Source organism: Xenopus tropicalis, chromosome 3 (genome assembly GCF_000004195.4).
Source record: "Xenopus tropicalis strain Nigerian chromosome 3, UCB_Xtro_10.0, whole genome shotgun sequence".
In the NCBI taxonomy this organism is placed as follows: Eukaryota; Metazoa; Chordata; class Amphibia; order Anura; family Pipidae; genus Xenopus; species Xenopus tropicalis.
In genome coordinates this window covers 5144508-5165046 of record NC_030679.2, presented here as the reverse complement: position 1 = coordinate 5165046, position 20539 = coordinate 5144508, and the positions used below count along the sequence as shown (strand labels likewise).

The 20539-nt window shown below is 46.6% G+C and overlaps 1 protein-coding gene across 4 annotated transcripts in view; it reads right to left on the bottom strand.

The window, feature by feature from the left end:
• dennd5b (DENN/MADD domain containing 5B) overlaps positions 1 to 20539 on the bottom strand; it is a 63435-nt gene that overhangs the window by 16030 nt on the left and 26866 nt on the right. For 2 of the 4 annotated variants that reach the window (XM_031897714.1, XM_031897715.1), the window contains 6 exons: positions 20120 to 20307; positions 13675 to 14211; positions 11647 to 11878; positions 7203 to 7353; positions 5475 to 5568; positions 1935 to 2045 (listed from right to left, as the gene is read on the bottom strand). In XM_031897714.1, coding sequence (XP_031753574.1) covers positions 1935 to 2045; positions 5475 to 5568; positions 7203 to 7353; positions 11647 to 11878; positions 13675 to 14211; positions 20120 to 20307 — 1313 coding nt within the window. 4 annotated transcript variants of the gene reach the window in all.

Sequence of the window (20539 nt, the reverse complement as noted above, 5' to 3'; positions counted from 1 at the left end):
AAATATGTGGTTATGTGCATTGTCTGGGCCTAAAGGGTACAAATTCCTCATCAGAGGCTGCACTCCCCAGCTGTTGCAAACTACAACTCCCAGCATGCTCTGGCAGACATGTCTCTTGGGAATTGTAGTTTACCATAATCAAAGACAGCAGCTTGTGTTATAACACACAACTTATGTGGCAATGTGAGAGTTAAACAGCAACTTTTATTTATATGTAAAATGACTGAATGAAATAGTATTGTAGCAATGCTATAGTAGCAGTGGGGGGATAATAGCCTCTGGGAAGGGACTGGGGCTGTGGGATAGCAGGTATAGTAGGGAGAGATGGTGCCTATAGTAGCAGTGGGGGGGATAATAGCCTCTGGGAAGGGACTGGGGCTGTGGGATAGCAGGTATAGTAGGGAGAGATGGTGCCTATAGTAACAGTGGGGGGATAATAGCCTCTGGGAAGGGACTGGGGCTGTGGGATAGCAGGTATAGTAGGGAGAGATGGTGCCTATAGTAGCAGTGGGGGGATAATAGCCTCTGGGAAGGGACTGGGGCTGTGGGATAGCAGGTATAGTAGGGAGAGATGGTGCCTATAGTAGCAGGGGGGGATAATAGCCTCTGGGAAGGGACTGGGGCTGTGGGATAGCAGGTATAGTAGGGAGAGATGGTGCCTATAGTAGCAGTGGGGGGATAATAGCCTCTGGGAAGGGACTGGGGCTGTGGGATAGCAGGTATAGTAGGGAGAGATGGTGCCTATAGTAGCAGTGGGGGGATAATAGCCTCTGGGAAGGGACTGGGGCTGTGGGATAGCAGGTATAGTAGGGAGAGATGGTGCCTATAGTAGCAGTGGGGGGATAATAGCCTCTGGGAAGGGACTGGGGCTGTGGGATAGCAGGTATAGTAGGGAGAGATGGTGCCTATAGTAGCAGTGGGGGGATAATAGCCTCTGGGAAGGGACTGGGGCTGTGGGATAGCAGGTATAGTAGGGAGAGATGGTGCCTATAGTAGCAGTGGGGGGATAATAGCCTCTGGGAAGGGACTGGGGCTGTGGGATAGCAGGTATAGTAGGGAGAGATGCTGCCTATAGTAGCAGTGGGATAATAGCCTCTGGGAAGGGACTGGGGCTGTGGGATAGCAGGTATAGTAGGGAGAGATGGTGCCTATAGTAGCAGTGGGGGGATAATAGCCTCTGGGAAGGGACTGGGGCTGTGGGATAGCAGGTATAGTAGGGAGAGATGGTGCCTATAGTAGCAGTGGGGGGATAATAGCCTCTGGGAAGGGACTGGGGCTGTGGGATAGCAGGTATAGTAGGGAGAGATGGTGCCTATAGTAGCAGTGGGGGGATAATAGCCTCTGGGAAGGGACTGGGGCTGTGGGATAGCAGGTATAGTAGGGAGAGATGGTGCCTATAGTAGCAGTGGGGGGATAATAGCCTCTGGGAAGGGACTGGGGCTGTGGGATAGCAGGTATAGTAGGGAGAGATGGTGCCTATAGTAGGAGTAAGGAGAGTCACTATGATATATTGGACAATATGACTTTATATAAATAATGGGAACTGGCTAGTAATAATGGCGGCACTAAGGCAATAGGAGATTGGGGGCCACACACGACTACACATACAAAATGCTACTGTTCAGTAACAGAGGTACAGGGCTGCCACTTTCGGGATTATTATTCCCAGAAACTGAACTAATCTGCTAATATAAATATAAAGGGCAAGAAAGGGAGGAAATAGAATAAAAAGACAGGGCTATTAGTAGAGAGATGCGCTTTCTTATGAAGACAAAGGGTAAGTAATCCCTGTGAGCAGCAGCCCTGCCCCACTCATTCTAATGCAAACCCAGGAGAGGGAATAAAGGGTAAGTTTGCACACGCGGGGCTGGCGTAGGCCTGTTAGTGTGCAGCAGTCACTATGGGGGGGGGGGAGAAGGGCGGAGCCAACGTACCAGGCAGCACTCAGAGTAGGATTTTTTTGGAGGCCGTGCTGGAGGGGGGGACCCCTGATCCCACTCCCAGAAAGCCATAGAGTTCTGCCGGATCACTATCTCCTCAGAGGGCTAGCGAGGAGACGGATAGCGGCAGAAATGAAGATGGAGCAAAGTAACAGAAAGAGACAGACGGGCATGCACGTTGGGGGGGGGGAGAAAAAAAAACAGAAAAAACGTAAATATGGGAAAGCAAAACATGTCAACAAAGGTTACATGGTATCCAAGCAACGGAGAAATAAATATGGCGGAGACGGCAAAGCGCAGACGGGACATTTACGCTATATTTGCCCCCCTCTCAATTCCTTCATTTCAACTGACACCCCGTACAGCTGCCGGGGGGTGACCTTAACAGATTGTAAGATCAACCGCCCCACCCTTGCATGAAAGCCCCCAGCCCTGCTGCTGACAAAGGGTTTATCCCCCCCCCCGGTGGGAATTGGGCCGTACTGCATTAATTATTAAGATGCTTTGTTTGTCCGGGGGGGTGGGGGGGCGGGGGGGAATCCATATTACATTTATCATAACAGATAAAGGCTTTCTGCGCCTTGAGCTGCTGTAGTCCCTGCAGTATACACCAGTGTGGGCGGGGTTCCTTCTTTCAAAAGGCTCCACCTACTATGATTGACAGGGGGGTTACAGGGGTTGTAAACTCTACCACAACTCTGTCCCACTGGGGGGGATTTCTTGCAGTTTTATTGGGCAATATTGCTTTAAGAATCCAACCCTGATGTTGCTGGACTACAGCTCCCAGCATGCCTCACCCTTCATTATATGTTACATTATTCTGGGGTTTGTAGTCCGGCAGCTACTGAATAAAGTTTGGTTGAGCAGTGTAGTAGGGTTTACTTCCCCTTTAAAGCTTCTTGCTATGTATGATAATTCTACATCAGTGTGTGGGAGGAGGGCCAATGGCTATGCCCCGCCCCCTAGCCAGAGTGGCATAATATACCCTCCCTGCCATAGCCATGCCAGCCGGGCACCCGCGGGATCCATGCAGGGGCCACACACCATGCACAATCCACCCCCCTGCACCACATGACTGGGAAGTGGCACCAAGGCATGTGATTAAAGGGGAACTCCAACCAAAAGTTGTTTTTTGTGATGAAAAAAAAATATATAATGCTAAGAAATGTTCCCAAATACATTAATATTATCGCTGGTTTATTGGCAGGAAATGCTGAGAGAGAAATAACTGTAGCTGACCAATCAATGCTGTCTCTGTATAGCGACCAATGAATGGATTTGCCCAGGAACTTCCCAAAATAGAACCAATGTGACCTCCCGGATCAATGGGTTCCTGAAGGGAAGGGCAACCCCGGCGCACACACTGCTGGCTTCCTGGAAGCGGCCGCAACCTTTTAGCATCCGAGTCTGATAAAATGTGAAACCTCAGCTGTATTCATTCCCCCAGCAAATTAGTTGCTTTACTGCACTGCAGCAAACAAGTATTAAAGGGGAAATACTTATACAACTCCCCAATACCCATTCATCCCTCATTCTCACTGGGTTTATAGTTATGTGTAACTGTCACTGTGTCTGTCCCTTTCCCTTCCCTGCACTGCTGGTTCTGACTCCTGATACAACTCCCCAATATCCATTCATCCCTCATTCTCACTGGGTTTATAGTTATGTGTAACTGTCACTGTGTCTGTCCCTTTCCCTTCCCTGCACTGCTGGTTCTGACTCCTGATACAACTCCCCAATATCCATTCATTCCTCATTCTCACTGGGTTTATAGTTATGTGTAACTGTCACTGTGTCTGTCCCTATCCCTTCCCTGCACTGCTGGTTCTGACTCCTGATACAACTCCCCAATATCCATTCATCCCTCATTCTCACTGGGTTTATAGTTATGTGTAACTGTCACTGTGTCTGTCCCTTTCCCTTCCCTGCACTGCTGGTTCTGACTCCTGATACAACTCCCCAATATCCATTCATTCCTCATTCTCACTGGGTTTATAGTTATGTGTAACTGTCACTGTGTCTGTCCCTTTCCCTTCCCTGCACTGCTGGTTCTGACTCCTGATACAACTCCCCAATACCCATTCATTCCTCATTCTCACTGGGTTTATAGTTATGTGTAACTGTCACTGTGTCTGTCCCTTTCCCTTCCCTGCACTGCTGGTTCTGACTCCTGATACAACTCCCCAATATCCATTCATTCCTCATTCTCACTGGGTTTATAGTTATGTGTAACTGTCACTGTGTCTGTCCCTTTCCCTTCCCTGCACTGCTGGTTCTGACTCCTGATACAACTCCCCAATACCCATTCATTCCTCATTCTCACTGGGTTTATAGTTATGTGTAACTGTCACTGTGTCTGTCCCTTTCCCTTCCCTGCACTGCTGGTTCTGACTCCTGATACAACTCCCCTATATCCATTCATTCCTCATTCTCACTGGGTTTATAGTTATGTGTAACTGTCACTGTGTCTGTCCCTTTCCCTTCCCTGCACTGCTGGTTCTGACTCCTGATACAACTCCCCAATACCCATTCATTCCTCATTCTCACTGGGTTTATAGTTATGTGTAACTGTCACTGTGTCTGTCCCTTTCCCTTCCCTGCACTGCTGGTTCTGACTCCTGATACAACTCGGCCCAATATCCATTCATCCCTCATTCTCACTGGGTTTATAGTTATGTGTAACTGTCACTGTGTCTGTCCCTTTCCCTTCCCTGCACTGCTGGTTCTGACTCCTGATACAACTCCCCTATATCCATTCATTCCTCATTCTCACTGGGTTTATAGTTATGTGTAACTGTCACTGTGTCTGTCCCTTTCCCTTCCCTGCACTGCTGGTTCTGACTCCTGATACAACTCCCCAATATCCATTCATCCCTCATTCTCACTGGGTTTATAGTTATGTGTAACTGTCACTGTGTCTGTCCCTTTCCCTTCCCTGCACTGCTGGTTCTGACTCCTGATACAACTCCCCTATATCCATTCATTCCTCATTCTCACTGGGTTTATAGTTATGCGTAACTATCAGGAGTCAGAGGCAGCAGTGCAGAGAAGAGAAAGGGACATGTTTTTTAGGCAAGTATCTGTTTTCGGGTGCAGTTGCCCTTTAATCAGTAAGTATAACATGGCAGAAATATACAGTAGAAATACAGCACAACTCCTGCGACTGAAGAAAATGATGATGGCAGTAGAAAGATAAAGGAGAAATCCAATTAGGATGCTACTGCTCTAAAGGGATATTAAAGGGGATGTGACAGTTGTGACAGCTCAGCCGGCTCAGGGTGGGCACACACATTGCCCAAGGTTGGGCAAATTAAACCTGTCAGATTGAGATGTTGTCAATTCTAGGCCGTATATTGGTCGGGGGCCCATACACAGGCAGATAAGTTGCCGAATCCATCTGACGGACCCGAGTCAGCAGCTGAAATCTGCCCATGTATGGCCCCCCCACTTTGGGGAGGAAATGGATTATTCCATAGCGTAAATGGGAGTTCAGTGTTGGGCATAAAGCTAGCAATCACTGTACCTATTACCTACCTCCCTTAAGTCATTGTCTAGGCCCAGGTGCTCAGAGTGCTGCCGCAGTTTGTCTTTCCTCCGCTGCGCCGTCGCACTACGGCTCACCCATCGGCTGTCAATAAAAGATACAACATGTACAGGGAGCAACAGGGGCGGGTTGGGGGGCTCCTACCCATATGTATAAATACAAATATACAGAGAAGGAATGTTCTGGGCACACAATAAGCTGTACCCCCATACTGTACTGTCTAAGGGAAACACTATGGCACCCCCTACCCATATGTATAAATACAAATATACAGAGAAGGAATGTTCTGGGCACACAATAAGCTGTACCCCCATACTGTACTGTCTAAGGGAAACACTATGGCACCCCCTACCCATATGTATAAATACAAATATACAGAGAGGGAATGCTCTGGGCACACAATAAGCTGTACCCCCATACTGTACTGTCTAAGAGAAACACTATGGCACCTCCTACCCATATGTATAAATACAAATATACAGAGAAGGAATGTTCTGGGCACACAATAAGCTGTACCCCCATACTGTACTGTCTAAGGGAAACACTATGGCACCCCCTACCCATATGTATAAATACAAATATACAGAGAAGGAATGTTCTGGGCACACAATAAGCTGTACCCCCATACTGTACTGTCTAAGGGAAACACTATGGCACCTCCTACCCATATGTATAAATACAAATATACAGAGAAGGAATGTTCTGGGCACACAATAAGCTGTACCCCCATACTGTACTGTCTAAGGGAAACACTATGGCACCCCCTACCCATATGTATAAATACAAATATACAGAGAAGGAATGTTCTGGGCACACAATAAGCTGTACCCCCATACTGTACTGTCTAAGGCAGCGTTTTTCAACCACTGTTCCGCGGCACACTAGTGTGCCGCGAGATGTTGCCTGGTGTGCCGTAGGCAGGGCACCAATGTACTAGGGGGGCACTGCTCTTGGCACCAATGTACTAGGGGGGCACTGCTGCTGGGCACAGAGTTAAATTTTTTTAACATTTTCTAATGGTGGTGTGCCTCGTGATTTTTTTCATGAAACAAGTGTGCCTTTGCCCAAAAAAGGTTGAAAAACACTGGTCTAAGGGAAACACTATGGCACCTCCTACCCATATGTATAAATACAAATATACAGAGAAGGAATGTTCTGGGCACACAATAAGCTGTACCCCCATACTGTACTGTCTAAGGGAAACACTATGGCACCCCCTACCCATATGTATAAATACAAATATACAGAGAAGGAATGTTCTGGGCACACAATAAGCTGTACCCCCATACTGTACTGTCTAAGGGAAACACTATGGCACCCCCTACCCATATGTATAAATACAAATATACAGAGAGGGAATGTTCTGGGCACACAATAAGCTGTACCCCCATACTGTACTGTCTAAGGGAAACACTATGGCACCTCCTACCCATATGTATACATACAAATATACAGAGAAGGAATGTTCTGGGCACACAATAAGCTGTACCCCCATACTGTACTGTCTAAGGGAAACACTATGGCACCCCCTACCCATATGTATAAATACAAATATACAGAGAGGGAATGTTCTGGGCACACAATAAGCTGTACCTCCATACTGTACTGTCTAAGGGAAACACTATGGCACCCCCTACCCATATGTATAAATACAAATATACAGAGAAGGAATGTTCTGGGCACACAATAAGCTGTACCCCCTTTTCCCTGGCACCCACTTGTTATTGGTCGGTCCGGTCATCAGGACGTCGGACTGCAGCTTGGGGAAGAAGCCCTGCTCGTACTTGCCCTGGCCGATCTTCATATCCAGCAGGTGGGGGTGGATGGCCGTATGATCGATCTTGGTAAGCCGCTGCTCGATGGCCTGGGCTGTAAAACAGATTTATTAGGAATCCCGCCGTACAACACACACTTAGCACGGGAAGGCGCGTCGATGTTTATTGACACGTGTGCTTGGGTTAATAGCCGGCGCTTATTGCAGAGACGCTACAAGCCATTAAGTTTCAATATACCATACTCCTACACTGGTATATACTGGGAACCAGACCAATGCATTGGTATCCCCCTGAGGAGGGGACCCCCATCACCCCTGCTGCTATGGGAAAGGGACCCTGACTGTACTACATATATACAGATTAGCAGATTACAAAGAAGCCGCTGTTGCCGAGTTTACATTGGGCGCCCAGGGGTGAGGTTGCCCCGCTTGCCTTTATGACTAGTGAATACATTTGCCCCCCTGCTGTTGCCTCGGATCAGCTTTATTCTTCTCATTTCCCGAGAAGGCAAACGGTGGCCCCCGACCCTTAGCCGCTTGTGTAATGAAAAACTGTGCCCCTTGGAGTAGGAATTTGCCCCCCAGTATAATTAGCGGCCGGGCGCTCACTATTGACACTTCCCTTGTGATTCAAGCGCTCGGTCTGATCCCTAACAACAAGCAAGTGGGTTAACCAAACGGTGTATAAATTCAACTGTTAGTATGTTATAGAAAAGCTTATTCTAAGCAACTTTTCAATTGGTCATTATTTATTTCTGATTTTTTTTTTTCTTCTCTTTTGCAGCTTTCAAATGGGGGTCACTGACCCTGACAGCAAAATAACTATTGTTCGATGAGGCTACAATTTTATTATTATTGCTACTTTCATTGCTTATTATTTTTCTGTTCAGGTTCTCTCCTATTCATATACAGGTATGGGATCCCTTATCCGGAAACCTGTTATCCAGAAAGTTCCGAATTACGGAAAGGCCATCTCCCAAAGACACCATTATAAGCAAATAATTCTAATTTTTAAAAATGATTTCCTTTTTCTCTGTAATAATAAAACAGTACCTGTACTTGATCCCAACTAAGATATAATTACCCCTTATTGGGGGCAGAACAGCCCTATTGGGTTTATTTAATGGTTAAATGATTCCCTTTTCTCTGTAATAATAAAACAGTACCTGTACTTGATCCCAACTAAGATATAATTACCCCTTATTGGGGCAGAACAGCCCTATTGGGTTTATTTCATGGTTAAATGATTCCCTTTTCTCTGTAATAATAAAACAGTACCTGTACTTGATCCCAACTAAGATATAATTACCCCTTATTGGGGGCAGAACAGCCCTATTGGGTTTATTTAATGGTTAAATGATTCCCTTTTCTCTGTAATAATAAAACAGTACCTGTACTTGATCCCAACTAAGATATAATTACCCCTTATTGGGGCAGAACAGCCCTATTGGGTTTATTTAATGGTTAAATGATTCCCTTTTCTCTGTAATAATAAAACAGTACCTGTACTTGATCCCAACTAAGATATAATTACCCCTTATTGGGGCAGAACAGCCCTATTAGGTTTATTTAATGGTTAAATGATTCCCTTTTCTCTGTAATAATAAAACAGTACCTGTACTTGATCCCAACTAAGATATAATTCCCCCTTATTGGGGCAGAACAGCCCTATTGGGTTTATTTAATGGTTAAATGATTCCCTTTTCTCTGTAATAATAAAACAGTACCTGTACTTGATCCCAACTAAGATATAATTACCCCTTATTGGGGACAGAACAGCCCTATTGGGTTTATTTAATGGTTAAATGATTCCCTTTTCTCTGTAATAATAAAACAGTACCTGTACTTGATCCCAACTAAGATATAATTACCCCTTATTGGGGACAGAACAGCCCTATTGGGTTTATTTCATGGTTAAATGATTCCCTTTTCTCTGTAATAATAAAACAGTACCTGTACTTGATCCCAACTAAGATATAATTCCCCCTTATTGGGGCAGAACAGCCCTATTGGGTTTATTTAATATTTTAATGTTTTTTTAACAGACTTAAGTTATGGAAATCCAAATTACGGAAAGATCCCTTACCTAACAGGCCTATACCTGTACCAGTCTCTCATTCAAACCGCTCCCTGGTTGCTTAGGTAATTTGAACCCTAGCAACCAGATAGCTGCTAAAAATCCCCAACTGGAGAGCTGCTGAACACCAATTGAAGTAATTCAAAATCCACAAGTAGTAAAAAATGAAGACCAATTGCAACCTGTCTAAGAATATTATTGCCTACATCATACTGAAGGTTATCTGCAAGGTAAAAATACCCTTTTAAAGGAGATTATGATGGTGTATTTATAAAGCGCCTACACGACCAGTTCTCACAGCTGTGGTGACCGAGGTCGGTGTCTCGTGATTACAAGTGAAACCGATTTACACTTCCTCAATATAAAGTTCCCTTTCTCTCAGATTTCCCTACAGAGCTGCGTATTCCGGTGTATTTGCAGCAGTGTGGTGCAGCAAGGCCCTAATTAGCCCCATCAATCTCCCCGCTGTGCAGCTGTTAGTGATTAGCGCATCCAGCTGGGAGAGGTTTCCAATGCGGCGCGTTCCGTATCCAATCGCTCAATCACCGCCTCCCTAGCAGAACCGCAGCATGGCAGTTACACCGGCGTGCGTAATGGGCCAGGATAAGGGAAACCATTAATTAACAAGGGGCACCAATCATATTGGCAGCGGTTGTTTCCGTAGAGACACGGCGCTGAATGAAGGAAGCCATTAACATCCCACCCTGCAGGGGGGGGCACGGCAGCATGAATAAATACTAATAAAGGTGATGTCTGAATTCAATTAAAGGGGTTGTTCAGCAGCTCTCCAGTTTGAAGCTTCAGTAGCCAGAGGTGTGCAGGGCCCACCGGGGCTATGGCCCCAGGGACACTGCACCCCCCAAGGTGCCTCCTCCGGCCGCATCCCCCCCGTGCAGGGTCCCCCGCAGCTGGGCACCCCTAATCCCCCCACCACTGCTGGGCACCCCTAATCCCCCCCCGCTGCTGGGCACCCCCAATCCCCCCCCCGCCGCTGGGCACCCCCAATACCCTCCCGCTTCTGGGCACCCCCAATACCCTCCCGCCTCTGGGCACCCCCAATCCCCCTCCCGCCTCTGGGCACCCCCAATCCCCCCCCCCGCAGGGGCCCCTGTCTGTCGTCCTCTCCTGAACGCGCGTATGTGAAATGCATCAGGGGAGGACATTGGAGGCCAGAGGAAGCAGCAATAGGGTCCGGTATGGGCCACTGGGGCCCACCAGGTATTTTCCCGGTGTCCCGGCGGCCCAGTCCGACCCTGTCAGCAGCTATTTGGTTGCTAGGGTCCAAGTTACCAGGGAATGGTTTGGATGAGAGGCTGGTATATGAATAGGGGAGGGGCTGAATAAAAAAGAAAACTATAAAGAGTAACATTAACAATAAAACTGGAGCCTCACAGAGCAATAGGTGACATCTGATTGGCAGTTGGTGGCTACGCCCCTTTTTTCTAATCTGGAACTGCAGTTACCCAGTGACTAACTCTGCAAAGTTTAACAACCCTGGAATTAATACTTAAATAATGGCATAAGTTTAAATATAAATCAATGAAATGTAATGGGTGGAAATGGATTGGCTGTTGGAGGCTCCGCCTACTTTTCCTAACCTTTAACCTTAGTCCCCCGGTCTGGGGGCACTGGCATTAAATGTGTGAGATTGGCAGCAGTTACAATTTCCCTGCTGAAATCACGTAAAGAAATTTGATTGGCTGTTTGTAGCTCCACCTACCTTTGGGTATCCATTTTCATTCATGGTGACCCCATGATTATGTGATTCAAGTTTGGGGGGTGTGGCCTCAAAGCTGTAAGATTGGCAGCAGTTTAAAATTCCCCATTAAAGTCAATGGGTGAAATTTGATTGGCTGTTGTTGGCTCCTCCCACATTGGGTCATCCAACAAATGTCTCTGTTTCATTCAGGGTGACCCCATGATTATGTTACTCGAGGTTGGGGGGTGCAGCTTCAAAGTTGTAAGAGTGACAGCGGTTGGAAAATCTTCCCTGTCAAAGTCAATGGGACAATTGGGGGGTTCAGGGCGGCGCCACCAAAAGACGGGGGGTGGGATCACTTAGAAACGCACAAGCAACCTGCTCCGCTATAGGGCGAAGAGGTGTGGGGAGTTTGGAATAAGTTGAAGAAGCGTATGTGGGTTTTTTAACCCAACATAATAAAGACCAATTGAAAAGTTGCTCAGAACTGGCCGTTCTATAACATACTAAGAGTTAACTTAAAGGTGCACCACCCCATTAAGGGAACAATATGGCCGCTCCAGGCCACCATCCTGCTTACACAGAGCCAGACCCGTGGCTGTAGACACAAACCTGCCTCCTTCAGGGCGGTGCATTTCTTATAATTGGAGGACCTGAGCGCGGGGGCGCGGCCGTTGTACAGCCTCAACTTCTGGATGCGGGAATCGAACACGCGCAGCAGCGGCTCCTTCTCGTCCCACAGGGACATAATTTTATTGTCTATGAAGGTGGCAAACATCTGCGTCTCGATGAAACGGGACAGGAACGGCAGGTACGGCTCCGGCTGGTCGGACAGAAAGGAAGCCTGCGATTGGAGGAGGAGACAGGTCAGTCTGAGGTGTCAAACAAATACGGTAATGCTAATAAAGGGGAACTAATCCTGCTTGGTCTTGTAACACACTGGGGCTCATTTATATGCACCTGGGCGGTAACCAATGGCAACCAATCAGATGTTTGCTTCTGTTGCCCTACCCACAGCTGGCTGTAAAAGCCTAACCGCCAACTGGTTGCTACAGATCACTGCCCAGATATAGATTTGCCCAGTGTTTATACCTAGAATCCCTGCCATAAAGCAACACAGCACTGCTGCTGCTCGTCAGGAAGAGAATAGAAACAGTGAAAAAAAAAAACCCTATCTGTAAGATAACTTTTAGTATAAAATGTCCTATTCTAAGCAACTTTTCAATTGGTCTTCATTATCTATCTATGACCTATTTGCTCTTTTGTATCTAACTCTTCAGCAGCTTTCAAATGGGGGTCACTGACCCCGGCAGCCAAACCCTATTGCTCTGTGAGGCTCCAGTTTTATTGTTACTTTTTATTCCTTATCTTTCTATTCAGCCCCTCCCCTATTCATATACCAGTCTCTCATCCCTGGTTGCTAAGGTAATTTGAACCCTAGCAACAGGATAACTGACCCCGGCAGCCAAAACCTATTGCTCTGTGAGGCTCCAGTTTTATTGTTACTTTTTATTCCTTATCTTTCTATTCAGCCCCTCCCCTATTCATATACCAGTCTCTCATCCCTGGTTGCTAAGGTAATTTGAACCCTAGCAACAGGATAACTGACCCCGGCAGCCAAAACCTATTGCTCTGTGAGGCTCCAGTTTTATTGTTACTGTTACTTTTTATTCCTTATCTTTCTATTCAGCCCCTCCCCTATTCATATTCCTGTCTGTCATCCAAACCACTCCCTGGTTACTAAGGTAACTTGGACCCTAGTAACCAGATAGCTGCTGAACAAAAAGTGAAATAACAAAAAAACTACAAATAATAAAAAATAAAGACCAATTACAAATTGTCTCAGAATATCACTCTCTACATCAAACTAAGAGTTAAGTCAAAAGTAAATAACCTCTATCAACTTATTTGCCTTCCTCTTCTGACACTTTGCAGCTTTAAAATGGGGGTCACTGATCCCGGCAGCCAAACCCTATTGCTCTGTGAGGCTCCAGTTTTATTGTTACTTTTTATTCCTTATCTTTCTATTCAGATTCAGCCCCTCCCCTATTCATATACCTGTCTCTCATCCAAACCCCTCCGTGGTTGCTAAGGTAATTGGAGCCCTAGCAACAGGATAACTGACCCCGGCAGCCAAACCCTATTGCTCTGTGAGGCTCCAGTTTTATTGTTATTGGTACTTTTTATTACTTATCTTTCAATCGAGGCCCTCCTCTATTCATATTCCGGTTTCTCTTTTAAAATACTGCCTGGTTGCTAGGTTAAAGAAGAACCTATCAACTAGTCTAAGAACCCTTTTTTTCGTCTAACTCTATGCAGCTTTCAAATGGGGGTCACTGACCCCGGGAGCCAAACCCTATTGCTCTGTGAGGCTCCAGTTTTATTGTTATTGTTACTTTTTATCATGTGTTTACCTATTAAGGCCCAGCCTCTCATTCAAACTGCTCCCTGGTTGCTAAGGTCATTTGGACCCTAGTAACCAGATAGCTGCTGAACAAAAACCAAAATAACTCAAAAACCACAAATAATAAAATATGAGGACCAATTGCAAACTGTCTCAGAATATCAATCTCTACATCAAAGTAAAAGTTAATTTAAAGGGAAACCACCCCACACATCAAAACGCGGTTTGGCGGTCACCTTGTCGAAGTTCTGCATCTGCTCCCTGTTGTTGAGCCACGACTCCATATCGTGGGCCGACTGAATCACGAAGGCCTCGTAGTCGGAGAACATCTGTGTGAAGCGATTGGCGAAGACCTCCCGGAGCTGCACGTTGAGTTTGTAGTCCTGAAGCTCCTTCTCGGCGCATTGGACTTTCTGCTCGTCCTCCGCGTCCACTAGGGGCGCCGCCAGGTTGATTTTATCCATGGTTATCCCCGTCCGCTTAGTCAGCGCCTGGAGCCGGGCGATGGTCTCGTTGCCCTTTAGCAGTTCGTACATGTTGATGTTGTTGCCGGAGAGGTTGCCGTTCTTCTTGTCGTTGACCCAGTCGTCCAGGGCCAGGCTCTTCAGCTTGGTGGCGCTCTCGCTGCAGTGCAAGTTGCCCTCGGGGGGGATCCCGTATTGCAGCAGGACCTCCGAGATTTCCTGAATGAATTCCAGCTTGTTGGGAAACTGGGGGAACTCCTCGGGCAGCTCGATGAAATGGTTATCGATATCCACAAAGCACAGGTTGGCCTGCGAGAGAGAGAGAAGCGCTGTTACTAATACAGAGCACAGGGCATCTGTCTATATCTCCATTTATAGGAGGAGAAGGAATGTTCTGGGCACACAATAAGCTGTACCCCCATACTGTACTGTCTAAGGGAAACACTATGGCACCCCCTACCCATATGTATAAATACAAATATACAGAGACGGAATGTTCTGGGCACACAATAAGCTGTACCCCCATACTGTACTGTCTAAGGGAAACACTATGGCACCCCCTACCCATATGTATAAATACAAATATACAGAGAAGGAATGTTCTGGGCACACAATAAGCTGTACCCCCATACTGTACTGTCTAAGGGAAACACTATGGCACCCCCTACCCATATGTATAAATACAAATATACAGAGAGGGAATGTTCTGGGCACACAATAAGCTGTACCCCCATACTGTACTGTCTAAGGGAAACACTATGGCACCCCCTACCCATATGTATAAATACAAATATACAGAGAAGGAATGTTCTGGGCACACAATAAGCTGTACCCCCATACTGTACTGTCTAAGGGAAACACTATGGCACCCCCTACCCATATGTATAAATACAAATATACAGAGAAGGAATGTTCTGGGCACACAATAAGCTGTACCCCCATACTGTACTGTCTAAGGGAAACACTATGGCACCCCCTACCCATATGTATAAATACAAATATACAGAGAGGGAATGTTCTGGGCACACAATAAGCTGTACCCCCATACTGTACTGTCTAAGGGAAACACTATGGCACCCCCTACCCATATGTATAAATACAAATATACAGAGAAGGAATGTTCTGGGCACACAATAAGCTGTACCCCCATACTGTACTGTCTAAGGGAAACACTATGGCACCCCCTACCCATATGTATAAATACAAATATACAGAGAAGGAATGTTCTGGGCACACAATAAGCTGTACCCCCATACTGTACTGTCTAAGGGAAACACTATGGCACCCCCTACCCATATGTATAAATACAAATATACAGAGAGGGAATGTTCTGGGCACACAATAAGCTGTACCCCCATACTGTACTGTCTAAGGGAAACACTATGGCACCCCCTACCCATATGTATAAATACAAATATACAGAGAGGGAATGTTCTGGGCACACAATAAGCTGTACCCCCATACTGTACTGTCTAAGGGAAACACTATGGCACCCCCTACCCATATGTATAAATACAAATATACAGAGAAGGAATGTTCTGGGCACACAATAAGCTGTACCCCCATACTGTACTGCTTATCCAAGGGGAAATAAACAGAAGGGAAAACCTAGTGCTAAACATGTTACACAGCTGACAGGAGTAAGAAGCTGCTGAATAAGCCACTTAATGACAATCTTCAAGCTCTTCGCTTTCGGCAGTGATGCCATTCAGCCCCCTATTAGCCAGTGTGTAATTAGATATCCTTCAGCCCCGTCTCAGCATCTCTGTTGTGCTGTTACTTAGCTCTGCTTCTCTGCTCAAGAACATCTCCGCCGCAGCAAATTCTCCAATTACTTCTAAATAAACCCCAAGTGACGAGTGAGAGAAACTACTGACCCTTTATTCTTATGGCTGCGCCTTCAGCAGTAAGCCCCGCCCCCAGAACCTGAGGTCACCCAAACTTAATTATAGGTGGTCATCTATTAAATTTCTATCTTTTGTCTAAAAAAAAAAATATTCCACATTCTCACTGGGTTTATAGTTATGTGTAACTGTCACTGTGTCTGTCCCTTTCCCTTCCCTGCACTGCTGGTTCTGACTCCTGATACAACTCCCCAATACCCATTCATTCCTCATTCTCACTGGGTTTATAGTTATGTGTAACTGTCACTGTGTCTGTCCCTTTCCCTTCCCTGCACTGCTGGTTCTGACTCCTGATACAACTCCCCAATATCCATTCATTCCTCATTCTCACTGGGTTTATAGTTATGTGTAACTGTCACTGTGTCTGTCCCTTTCCCTTCCCTGCACTGCTGGTTCTGACTCCTGATACAACTCCCCAATACCCATTCATTCCTCATTCTCACTGGGTTTATAGTTATGTGTAACTGTCACTGTGTCTGTCCCTTTCCCTTCCCTGCACTGCTGGTTCTGACTCCTGATACAACTCCTCAATATCCATTCATTCCTCATTCTCACTGGGTTTATAGTTATGTGTAACTGTCACTGTGTCTGTCCCTTTCCCTTCCCTGCACTGCTGGTTCTGACTCCTGATACAACTCCCCAATATCCATACTGTGACAGAATGCTCTGTTATACAGATAGCTGGAATATCAGCCATAAAGCAGGGCAGGACTGCTGCTTACAATGGGAGGGGGGGGGGGGGGGGGGGATCAGATAGAGCATTCTGTCACAGTGGCACAGATCCTATCTGATCCCCCCATTGTAAGCAGCAGTCCTGCCCTGCTTTATGGCTGAGATTCTAGCTATCTGTATAACAGAGCATTCTGTCACAGTGGCACAGATCCTATCTGATCCCCCCCCCATTGTAAGCAGCAGTCCTGCCCTGCTTTATGGCTGAGATTCTAGCTATCTGTATAACAGAGCATTCTGTCACAGTGGCACAGATCCTATCTGATCCCCCCATTGTAAGCAGCAGTCCTGCCCTGCTTTATGGCTGAGATTCTAGCTATCTGTATAACAGAGCATTCTGTCACAGTGGCACAGACCCTATCTGATCCCCCCATTGTAAGCAGCAGTCCTGCCCTGCTTTATGGCTGAGATTCTAGCTATCTGTATAACAGAGCATTCTGTCACAGTGGCACAGATCCTATCTGATCCCCCCCCATTGTAAGCAGCAGTCCTGCCCTGCTTTATGGCTGAGATTCTAGCTATCTGTATAACAGAGCATTCTGTCACAGTGGCACAGATCCTATCTGATCCCCCCATTGTAAGCAGCAGTCCTGCCCTGCTTTATGGCTGAGATTCTAGCTATCTGTATAACAGAGCATTCTGTCACAGTGGCACAGATCCTATCTGATCCCCCCATTGTAAGCAGCAGTCCTGCCCTGCTTTATGGCTGAGATTCTAGCTATCTGTATAACAGAGCATTCTGTCACAGTGGCACAGATCCTATCTGATCCCCCCATTGTAAGCAGCAGTCCTGCCCTGCTTTATGGCTGAGATTCTAGCTATCTGTATAACAGAGCATTCTGTCACAGTGGCACAGATCCTATCTGATCCCCCCATTGTACGCAGCAGTCCTGCCCTGCTTTATGGCTGAGATTCTAGCTATCTGTATAACAGAGCATTCTGTCACAGTGGCACAGATCCTATCTGATCCCCCCATTGTAAGCAGCAGTCCTGCCCTGCTTTATGGCTGAGATTCTAGCTATCTGTATAACAGAGCATTCTGTCACAGTGGCACAGACCCTATCTGATCCCCCCATTGTAAGCAGCAGTCCTGCCCTGCTTTATGGCTGAGATTCTAGCTATCTGTATAACAGAGCATTCTGTCACAGTGGCACAGATCCTATCTGATCCCCCCCCCATTGTAAGCAGCAGTCCTGCCCTGCTTTATGGCTGAGATTCTAGCTATCTGTATAACAGAGCATTCTGTCACAGTGGCACAGATCCTATCTGATCCCCCCATTGTAAGCAGCAGTCCTGCCCTGCTTTATGGCTGAGATTCTAGCTATCTGTATAACAGAGCATTCTGTCACAGTGGCACAGATCCTATCTGATCCCCCCCCCATTGTAAGCAGCAGTCCTGCCCTGCTTTATGGCTGAGATTCTAGCTATCTGTATAACAGAGCATTCTGTCACAGTGGCACAGATCCTATCTGATCCCCCCATTGTAAGCAGCAGTCCTGCCCTGCTTTATGGCTGAGATTCTAGCTATCTGTATAACAGAGCATTCTGTCACAGTGGCACAGATCCTATCTGATCCCCCCATTGTAAGCAGCAGTCCTGCCCTGCTTTATGGCTGAGATTCTAGCTATCTGTATAACAGAGCATTCTGTCACAGTGGCACAGATCCTATCTGATCCCCCCATTGTAAGCAGCAGTCCTGCCCTGCTTTATGGCTGAGATTCTAGCTATCTGTATAACAGAGCATTCTGTCACAGTGGCACAGATCCTATCTGATCCCCCCATTGTAAGCAGCAGTCCTGCCCTGCTTTATGGCTGAGATTCTAGCTATCACCTTTCCAGTGATATTAAACAGAGTTGTCCGGAGAGGGAACGGCAATTAATATTATATCTTTACAGTCCAACTGGGAATAGAAATTCGATGTCTGCCTTGTGCGTAGGCTCCTGCCAAATCACATCTTATGACTCAGTAGCTCTGCCCGCCGGCACCCCTGCAGCCTCAGTCAGTTTGTGTCACAGGAAGGCAACACGGATATCAGGAAGGAGCCGTCATTTCACCTCCTACACTGGGAATTCCTGGGCTCTCCTTCATGTGGAGCTCGGATGTTTCTATCACTGGGGGAATCAGTAACCAGGACGCGGCTTCTCCTCATGGTTTCAAGCTCGAGATGTTCTATACTTCGGGAATCAGTAAACTGCAAGGAAACAGCCCCTAAGTTTGCCCCATAGCCTCGTACAGAGAGAGTACCAAAAACTATAAATTCCCTTACTAAGCAATTCAGGAACAGCTCCCTGTTTGCATGGCTGTACAGAGAGATACCATTAACTATGGCAATAGGGATTCCCTGTACTGAGCACAATTGAGCCAGGAACTAGCCCTCCCGTGTCTTTGCCATAGCCATTGTTTCAGAGAGATACTTAAACATCGCAATAGGGATCCCTGTACTGTAGACCAATTATGCCAGGACAGCCCCCTACAGTTTTGTCATGCCTGTACGAGAGGATCCATTAACTATGGCACCTAGGGTTCCCTATGTATGACACATGAGCAGAAGCCCTAGGTTTGCCATTAGCTGTACAGAGATGATACCAAAACTTGGACATAGGGATCCTGTATGAGACAACTGAGCAGGAACAGCCCCCTAAGTTGCCCATAGCCTGTCTAGAGATGATACCATAACTATGGACATAGGGTTCCTGTATGAGCACATGAGCAGGACAGCCCCCTAAGTTGCCTGCCTTTCAGAGAAATCCATAAACTCTGGCAACAAGGATTTCCTGTACTAAGCACTTCGCAGGAACAAGGCCCCTAGTTTGCTCTGCCTGTACAGAGAGATACCTTAAAGCACTATGGCACATAGGATATCCCTTGTACTGAGCAAATTTGAGCCAGACAGCCCCTAAGTTTGCCACTAGCTGTACAGGAGTACCCATAGAAACAAAGGGCTTAGGATTACTCCATGTACTAAGCACATTCAGCAGAAAGCCCCTAAGTTTTGCTCATAGCGTTGTACAGAGGATCCTAAAACTATCGCACATAGGATTTACGCCATGTACCTGAGCACATATGGGGTCAGAACAGTCCCCCTGTTTGCCCGCTGGGATACTAGATGAGGATACCGAAAACATATGGCACAGGGATTCCTGGCTATAAGCCATTGAGCAGTGACAGCTCCCTAAGTTTTCCATGCCTGCGTTACGAGAGATACATTAAACTATGGAATGGTATTCCTGCACAATTGAGCAGGAACAGCCCCTAAGTTTGCCCATAGCCTGTACAGAGAGATACCATAAAACTATGGCACATAGGGATTCCCCTGTACAAAGCACAATTGAGCAGGAACAGCCCCCTAAGTTTGCCCATAGCCTGTACAGAGAGATACCATAAAACTATGGCACATAGGGATTCCCCTGTACTAAGCACAATTCAGCAGGAACAGCCCCCTAAGTTTGCCCATAGCCTGTACAGAGAGATACCATAAAACTATGGCACATAGGGATTCCCCTGTACTAAGCACAATTCAGCAGGAACAGCCCCCTAAGTTTGCCCATAGCCTGTACAGAGAGATACTATAAAAGTTACTTGCCTCTTGAGGAAGTTCAAGTTTGGAGCGGTCGGTCCCTTCTTTGGACTGAAGACCCATCAGGTACGGAACAGGCGCATCGAGGAAATGCAGAAGGGAGGCGGGTAGGATGGGAACGTAGACGTGCTGCCATTGAAAGGGGAATAGGAGAGAGGTGATGCCCTCTGCCACTGTCATTAGCCGCTGGTAGTCTGTGCCGGGGGGGGGGAACGAGAAGAAATATGAACAAAATCATAATATAAAAGTGGATACTAAGAAAAGGAGATATAAAGATACAAACAAATAAAGGGAAAGTTCTGGTTGCCAGGGCTCACTGACCCTAGAAACCAAATATCACTTTCCATTTTACTTTAAAAAGAGGCATTCTATGTGAGGCTGTATGGGGGGGGGGTGTGTGACAATGCCCTAAGGTGACCAATAGGA